The sequence below is a fragment of the Hyposmocoma kahamanoa genome, unplaced genomic scaffold, assembly GCF_003589595.1.
Source record: "Hyposmocoma kahamanoa isolate Upper Pololo Valley unplaced genomic scaffold, ASM358959v1 91417, whole genome shotgun sequence".
In the NCBI taxonomy this organism is placed as follows: Eukaryota; Metazoa; Arthropoda; class Insecta; order Lepidoptera; family Cosmopterigidae; genus Hyposmocoma; species Hyposmocoma kahamanoa.
This window is the reverse complement of record NW_020654703.1, coordinates 3,637-12,880: the sequence shown is the minus strand read 5'-3', so window position 1 is coordinate 12,880 and position 9,244 is coordinate 3,637. Positions and strand designations below refer to the sequence as shown.

At 50.7% G+C, this 9,244-nt stretch overlaps 1 protein-coding gene across 1 annotated transcript; it reads right to left on the bottom strand.

The window, feature by feature from the left end:
• Window positions 1-356: 356 nt before the first annotated feature.
• On the bottom strand, window positions 357-5,827 carry LOC113236369. The gene is made up of 2 exons (XM_026472400.1): window positions 5,104-5,827; window positions 357-5,020 (listed from the first exon to the last, which is right to left on the bottom strand). Exons 1-2 carry the CDS (start codon window positions 5,825-5,827, stop codon window positions 357-359), a joined length of 5,388 nt encoding a protein of 1,795 aa, XP_026328185.1.
• Window positions 5,828-9,244: the final 3,417 nt, after the last annotated feature.

Genomic DNA, 9,244 nt, shown 5'->3' with positions numbered 1-9,244 from the left:
ACAATATTATAAATCATATGGGCGCGAACACGTTTTCGTCCTGAACATATTCTCCCGCCGCAGCTTTTAGCTGGAACGTCCTAGGGTTCGCGCTTCGTTGTCTCGTTGCCTCCCGTTGCAATGATTACCAGCTTCTTTGTAGGACGGCGCAGAATTCCTCTGTTTGTCCGCACGTCGACCGCCCTTATTTCTCCGTCGGGGCCTGGGTATGTAGCCGCAATGATGCCGCGGGGCCAGATGCTGCGTGGTAGCGTTCCGTCGGCTATGAACACCAAGTCTCCCAGTTGTAGCGCGCCGTTGGTGGCTCTCGGAGTTCGTCTGTGCTGGAGATCAGGGAGGTATTCTTTTATCCAGCGTCACCAGAACATGTCGGCCAGTCGTTGGCTGGTCCGCCAGATCTTGCGCCCGTCGATGTCAGTGTCCGTGAAGGCTCCAGGCAGTGGTACTCGTGAGGGACCCCTCAGTAGGAAGTGATTCGGAGTCAGGGGGTTCTCGTCTTCTGGAGCAGTGGATACATGGGTGAGAGGGCGGCTGTTGAGGGTGTGCTCTGTCTCGACCAATAGAGTGTGCAGGACCTCTTCTTTCGGGGCGCGTTCGTGCAGTACGGTGTACAGAGCTGTTTTGATGCTCCGTACCAGACGCTCCCATGCTCCTCCCATGAACGGTGCGCTCGGTGGTATGTATCTCCACTTGATGAACCGGATACTGGCGTCTTCCTGTATAGCTTCTAGTGCTGCCCTCTGTAGCTCGGCGTCCGCGCCGCGGAGATTGGTTCCCTGGTCAGACCACAGCTCCGTCGGGCATCCGCGTCGCGATATGAAGCGACGGAGTGCCATGATGGCGGAGTCGGTGCTCAGATCTCCGGCCACTTCGACGTGGACCGCTCTCGTGGTTAGGCAGGTGAAGATCGCTCCGTATCTTTTTTGTCGTGTGCGGCCTACTGTGACTTGAAGTGGGCCGAAGAAATCTAGCCCGGTGTATGTGAACGGGCGTTGATGGTGAGCGAGGCGGCTGGGCGGATGGTTTCCAGTCGAGGGTTGTGGAGGCGTGGCTCTCATGATGCGGCACACTCGGCAACGTTTCAGTTCGCTTCGCACAGCGTTGCGTAGTCGTAGGAGCCAGTAATGCTGTCGTACCTCGCTGGTGGTGATGCCGAAGCCTCCGTGGTGCGTCTGTTTGTGTATCCAGGCGATATACAGTCGCACCCACGGGTGGTCTCCATCAAGCACGGCTGGTGACCGTTGTTGCTCAGTGATATCACCCGCGGCCGCTATACGCGATCGTAGTCGTATTATGCCTTCGTCGTCGAGTAGCGTTGATAATTTCATAAGGCGGCTAGAGGGGGGAAAGGGGGTCCCCCTCATGAGGGGGTTGATTTCCTCGGTGAACGCCTCTTCCTGTTGCGTTCGTATCCACAGCGACTCGGCGTGGCGTAGATATGATGCGTCGATCGTTTTAAATTTGTGTAAAACTTGCTTTTCACGCGCAGCCTCGGAAGTAATCGTCTTCTTGCTTTCTGTATCATTTTTTCGCCAAGTAGGGTCGGCGTCGGCATTTTTCCTCGTTCTCTTCCTTAAAGCGGCACATCGTTGTGTGCGCGTCCGCAGCCTGTCTATGAACTGTAGTACGCGCGCTGTGGTCCGCATGAGGCGTATCCAACTTGAGAAACGAGTTACTTCTGGTAGAGCTTCCTTCAGTCGCGCGCCGACGCTTGTGGTGAGGTGGACCCGTTCTTCATCCGTGACGTTGACGTCCGTGACTTCCTCTTGAGGCCAATTTTCTTCCGACATATATAGAAAGTCCGGCCCCCTGTACCATCGATGATTAGAGTCGAAGTCGTGTGGCACGTCGCGGGTGGCGTCGTCTGCGACGTTCATTTTGGTGGGTATCCATCTCCATTCTTTCGTTTTAGTGTGTTCAGCGATCTCCGCCACTCTATGCGCTACGAACGGTTTATAAACTCGCGGTCCGTTGCGTATCCAGGTCAGTACCGTGCGGGAATCTGTCCAGTAGTAGCGGCTTGTCGGTTTAAATTGATGCTCGTCGACGACGGTCTGTGTAAGACGGCAACCCAGCACGGCAGCTTGCAGCTCTAGTCGTGGTATGGAGATCACCTTCAACGGAGCTACTTTCCCCTTGCCGATGACGAGTGAGACGTGTATGTTGCCATCTTCGTCTTCTACACGCCAATAGGTGACGGCCGCGTATGCCGTTGAACTTGCGTCCATGAATGTGTGTAACTGGATCCCGCGCGCGTGACTAAGTTTCATATAGCAGCGCGGTACTTTTATCTTGGCGAGTCGTCGTACATCTTCCAGCCATCTGCTCCAGGCGTCCGCCTCGGGCGCTTCTAACGGGGTGTCCCAATCGATGCCTGAGCGCCACGAGTCTTGTATGATGCGCTTCGCTTGTATGGTGACTGGAGTGGCGATGCCCAATGGATCAAATATGGACATCGTAGTGCGCAGCGCCTCCCTTTTAGTTGGTGTTCTTGCCCCGTTGTATACTTCCGCCGGTGTTTTGTGAGTGTTGATGTTGAAAGACAGGGTGTCTTCCTCTGGTTGCCACACCATGCCCAGTATTTTCGTGCTGTCCAGTTGTAGTATGTCGCCTTTCGACCCCGGTGATAACGTGCTTAGTACTCGGCGCGAGTTAGATGCCCAACGTTGCAGGAAGTAGTTCGCGCGGCTGTGTATGTACGCAACTTGTGTGGATATGCGTACGGCCGCTCCTTCGTCGTCAAAACTCGCTAGGTAGTCGTCAACGTAATGGTTGTCGATGATTGCCGCTGTCGCCTCGGGGTAGTGAGAACGAATCGCGTTCTTGTCCTTTACGTAGATAGCAGTACAGGGAGATGATGTGGCGCCGAATATGACACTCTTCATACGGTACTCAGTCGGTTGGCGATCTCGGTCGTCTCCTCTCCACAGGAAGCGCTGCATGTCTCTATCTTCTTCTCGTATAGTCACTCGAAGAAACATGTCTCTGATGTCGGCTGCTACCGCTACTGGTCGATGACGGAACTTCATCAGCACGCCGGGCAGGGATTGTATTAAGTCCGGGCCTGGTAGTAGCATGTCGTTCAGGCTGACTCCTTTGGCTTTGGCAGCGGCGTCGTGGACCAATCTGAGCTTCTCTGGCTTCTGTGGATTGATGACGGCGAAATGGGGTAAATACCAAGTCTTCGGGTTCTTATGGGGTGGCGCTATTTCTGCGTAGTCGTTGTCGAACAGTGTTTGTAACTGTTTTTCGTATCTCTTTTTCAGTTCCTCGTCGCGGTCGAGTTTCTTTTCAACTAGTTCCAATCTTCTTAACGCCACGTCGTAGCTGTCAGGTAGACGAACGTGCTCGTTACGCCATAGAAGACCGGTTTCAAAGCCTCCCGCCGGTAAACGGCGGGTTTTATCTTCTAGTTGTTGCAGTGCTCGTCGCTCGTCGTCGTTGTGGCTGCGTCTCGGTATGACAGCCAATGACTCGAGGCTGAAGTGTTCCCTCATCATCTGCTCCATGGACTCTTCATCATCAGGGGCGACAGCGTGGAGTACTTTGTGGGTGTTGACTCTTTCATTCGATCTCTTAGTGCCGTGTAGAACCCAACCTAAATCGGTGAGTGTTGCGATCGGTTGGTGTCGGTCCCCTCGTCGCACGGCATGTGTGAGTAAAAGATGCCAGTTGTCTTGACCCAGCAGTATCGTAGGTGATCCCTCTTCGTAGATGAGATGCTCTTCTAAGTCGTGCAGGTGGGGGCAAGCTCGTATGACGCTACGTGGCACTGCTTGCGGCGATAGCTTCAAGTTGTTCATGGTGCGGGCCGTTATTGTATGCTCATTCGTGTCGCGCCCGCGCAGAGAAATGCGTACTTGTTGCGATTTGCAGGCGTTGATTCGTGTGCCGGCTACACCCTCAATGTAAAAGGGTGCTGGTGTACCCGCTGCGCCGATCCTTCTTGCTATCGCCGCCTCAATCAGGCTGCACGTTGACCCGTCGTCCAGTAGTGCGAGTGTGTTGCACGTACCCTTGGGGCCCCTCACTTGCACAGGGAGTACCTTCAGTAGCGCGGTGGTGTTGCTTCTGTCTTTTGCTGATGCCACAACAAATGATGCAGGAGCTTCTTTTTTCTCCTTTGATGAGGGTGGAGTGCCATGCAGCAGTGAGTGATGCATGTACTCGCAACCGTCGATGCCGCACCTCTTGTTTTTACACGTATGGCGAAATTTGCGTGTCCGTAAACAGCGGAAACATAGCCTGTGTTTGCGTGCTATGTCCCACCTGGCGGCTACATCTGCTGTCTTCATTTCGTCGCATTGCGCCGCATGATGACCCGTCTTGTCGCAAATAGGACACGTAGTAACTTGTTCGTGCGCGGCTGGCTTCGCTATTTGAGCGTGGTAGCTCTTCATGGGTCTCCTGCCTGCTGGCTCCCGCCGGTCTTCCACAGGTGTGTTCTCGACGGGCGCGTAGCTCCCACAACGTGCAGCTGTGCGTTGCATGAACTCGGTCAGGGTTACTAGGTCAGGTTGGTATTCTGGCTGTTCCGCAGCAAAGTCATAGTATCGATAGCGCAATGCTGAAGGCAGCTTCTCAACCACGGCGCGCACTATCTCGGCGTTGTGTAGATAATGCGGTCTGTTTAGCGCCTTCAATGTGGCCGTGACGTTGATAATCTTCGATGCGAAGTTGCAGATGTCTCTCGGATGTTCGCCCAGACGTGGAAGGGTGCGTAGCTTACTCAGTTCGGCCAGTGCGAGCGCGTCCGAACGACCGAACCTTGATGTCAGTAAGCTCATTACTTCGTTGGAGGACGTGGCTCCGACGAATAAACATTGAGCTGCTTCCCTAGCGGTGCCTTTCAAGCTCCTCCGGAGCCTCGCCAGGTTCTCTTGTTCTGTGAGCAGTCCTGCAGATTCTTCATAGGCTGTCTTGAACGGCAGCCAGTCGAACCGTTGAATATGGGTAATTCTTGAAGTCTTGCAGTAGTGGGTTGAATCGCTCGTGCCGCAGTAGTGATCGCCGTTGCTAACTTTTCATAACATATGTCGCTCGGCGGCTAATGTTCCAGGTGGCCGTCGTTGTTACGATAGTATTGCGGCTGTTGTCTCTCACTTGTGTGCGTGACGTATGTAGAGGGGGGCGCTCCCCCCGCGTAGTTGGTGGGGGGGCACCCGGTCCCAGCTGTCGCAGGTGCTGCGTACGTGGAGATTTTTTCCTGTCGAATGACGTCGCGCGTCGGCGGCGGCGCCTGTGATTCGGTAGGTCTTCCTTTCAATATATCTTCCTTCGTACGTGTGGCGGCAGTGTAGTCTTCCTGCTCTTCTCTTCTCAACCCAATAGTGCTTGTGCGAATCCACTCCGATGTGCGTTCCTCGCGGATCGTGGCTTCCGCGGGTTCGTCTTCGTCCGATTCCTCTTGCATTGACGCGATCTTTGCAGACATTAAATCGATTTTCAGCTTCAATAATTCTTGTTGCGCTTCCGCTAGCTGCCTACGACGACTGTTCGAAGAACCGGATCGAAAAGATCGAACAGATTTAGGAGAGTATATTCTCCGTGGTGCTTCACTTGTAGTGGCGCCGGCTTCGGGTCTCTCTACTAGTTGGGAGACTGGCGAGGTGGCAGTCGGCGCGGCGTCGATTTGTCTGATCGTTGCGTCGGTTTCCACAGTTGCACCGGTTGTACGTGTGGCGTACGTGGAGCGCGTGTGTTCTGAAGTCGTAGCGGTCTTTTCGGTCCCCGTGATCGTGTCGGTGCCCGTCGAACAGGTTGGAGCAGTGGACGAGGATTCTTGGGTATTCACGGGGTATGATTTTGCGCTTCTGGTAACTGGCATTGTTCTTTCTTGATGTAATCCGGCTGCTGAAGGACCAGAAAATGTGGGGGCGGATTAAGTGAAAAACGCCTGGTTGTAAATTGAGCTTCTTGATGTTGGTTTTGCTTGGATCGCGGTGAGGTTTGGAACGCCTTCGGATTCTTATGCAGTCAGTTTTGGAATGTCGTTCCGCTCCCAACGCTCCGTCTTTTATATCATCGCTGGCCCGCCGCACCGCTCGCATTCTTTTCAAGTGTGCGAGCGGGACGGCACCAATGCAGGAGCGGGACGGGAGAACCCTACAGACTCCAAGCAAAACCTCTCTCTCCCTCTCGTTTATTTACCAAAATCTTAAACGAAATTAACAATAATAAATTACAATAATAAATTACAATATTATAAATCATATGGGCGCGAACACGTTTTCGTCCTGAACAGCCTGGTTGCAAGGAGACGTGTCAAGATGGGAGAGATACGTAGCTAACAGGGTCAATAAGATCAAACAAATCATTCCGGCTGCCAACTGGCAGTACGTAAAGTCTGAACAGAACCCTGCGGACTGCGCCTCCCGAGGGATGTATCCTACCAAATTACTTACCTTCGAGCTGTGGTGGAAAGGACCTGATTTCCTTCAAACTACACAAAAAGAGAAGGCTCAGAAAAATACTACGTGTCTCCTCACTACTAACACGGGGCTAAAAAATAAAGCGGCGACAACCCTACCGACAAATAACAATACACATTTTATAAATGAACTTGTAAATAAATGCAGTTCATTGACACGCGTACAACGAGTCACCGCATGGATACAGCGCTTCGGTGCAATTGTCCGCAACAAAACGAAACCCGAAACCAAATTCCTTACTACAGGCGAAATGACCGCTGCAAATGAACAAATAATAAAATGTGCAACGCATTGAGTTTGAGCAAGAATACAAATTACTTGTAAAATACGAAACTGTGCCGATCAAGAGCCCTATTTACAAACTAAACCCGTATCTGGATAATAAAGGGATTATTCGTGTCGGTGGGCGCCTAAACAACTCCAGTTTGCCAGATGAAATGAAAAATCCTATCATTTTATCAAGGAATGGGCGACTAACTCAACTACTTATCGAGAAGGCCCACTGTACTACACTTCACGGTGGCGCTCGACTAACTTTAGGCTACATAAGACAACGTTACTGGATCGTCGGTGGCAACAGAGCGGTCAAAGCGAGACTACGTCATTGCATCCGGTGCCACCGATACAAGCCGACTGAAACTTACCAACTCATGGGCGACCTGCCGCAGCAAAGAACTACTCCATCTCGACCTTTCACACATACTGGTGTTGACTTCACTGGCCATGTGGAGGTCAAGCTGAACAAAGGAAGAGGTGTTAAGACATCAAAGGCATACATCGCCATCTTCGTATATATGGCAACTAAGGCTGTACATATCGAGCTCGTGTCCGACCTCAGCACTGAAACCTTCATCGCTGCCTTTCAACGTCTGTGCGCGCGGCGGGGCACGCCAAAGCACGTTTACTCAGACTGCGGCACTAACTTCATTGGCGCCGCCAAGTTACTTCGGAAAGAATTTGAACAATTCAAACAAATTCTTTCACCAGAGTTCTTCACAGAGATTGGGAAACTTGAAGATGAATGGCACTTCAACGCTCCTGCGTGGCCGAACGCAGGTGGACTCTGGGAGGCTGCTGTAAAATCTCTGAAATACCATCTAAAACGCGTGCTAGGTGATCAAAAACTGACATATGAAGAGTTCTCAACGCTGCTTACGAAAATCGAAGCCTGCATGAACTCGCGGCCGCTATGTGCACTAACTGAGGACCCGGAAGAATTTTACAATTACTTAACACCCGGACACTTCCTCACTGGCGGCCCCGTGATGACATTACCCCTCTCTGATTACACTGACGTCAGACACGTCGACTTGCGGCGACGATGGCAGCTAACTGAAAATATGCTTCATCAATTTTGGAAAAGCTGGTCCAACGAGTATCTAACTCAGCTTCAGAGTCGCAGCAAGTGGAACAAAGCTACAAAAAACATCAAAGAAGACGACATTGTGCTAGTAAAGGAGAATAACTTACCTCCCGGAAAATGGGCCATGGGGCGTGTCATAGAGCTTCATCCCGGTTCCGATGGCCTTGTGCGAGTCACCACTATCAAGACTCAAACCGGGGTGATGAAACGCCCCATCGTGAAACTATCACCACTCCCGCTGGAAACTGACACTTCACATGAGATGAAACCTACGTCATCCAGCGAACCACATCTTACCACATCGTCAACTGCACAACAACGTACGATCAGAAAGAAAGCTGCAAATAATTTTTTCACAACATTGTTAACAATATCAATTACAATGTTTACACTGATAACGGGAGCACGTGGCATGAATGACGGCGGCGGCGTAACATCGAGCGCTCATATTACATACTTAGAATCGAACAGACCGATTTATTATGATTCACTCGGGCAAATGCAAATAATACACGACGAGTGGACATTACTTATGTATTATAATTTAACTAACTACTGGATGAGCGTACAGCGAATTGAAGACTATTTACACCATTTGACAGATACGTGCGATCAGATAGATCCTAGATACTGTGAGACGACTCTTCATCAATTATATCATGAGATGCAGCTACTTCATCATTACAACACGATCTTACTAGCACCACACAAACATTTAGCCGAGCGTAAAAGGAGAGGATTGGTCATCGGCATCGGATACGTTGCGAACAGTCTGTTCGGTATACTTGACCAGCACTTTGCGGATAAATACCAACAAGATATAGAGGCGATTAAGGAAAACGAGAACTACTTACTAGAGTTAACTAAGAACCAAACATCAATAGTGGAACTAGAGAACAAGGTGCTAAAGAAAACCGAAACTAATATTCAACGACAACTTAACTCAATCGACGGCTTCATGAACGAAACTAACTCGAACCTAGCTAAAGTCGAGTCAGCTATGGAGGCCATGATGGCCACCAGTTACTTCAACTCGGCGTCTCTTGCAACCTACTTATTGCTTAAAGACCTAAAAGCAATGCAAGAAATGTTGTTCGACACATTAACTAATGTATACAAAGGGCATATGGATGTGCATTTGTTGAGTCCTGTGGACTTGATGGAACAGCTGAACGCCATATCTGGAAAGCTTCCGAAAAGATTAACATTGCCCGTAAACAATGTTAAAGAAGACGTCAAGAACATTTACAAGCTTGTCTATATCAAGGCTCGCGTTACTTCTAACTACTTTCTATTCGAGGTCCATATACCACTTACTTCGGATGAAAATTTTTCTCTCTACAAGGCTACTCCACTGCCTGTGAAAACTAACGCAGGAACCGGCATCATACAGATACAGTCGCAGTACATCGCTGTCAACTTTCAGAAAAATATTTACATCTCTCCATAT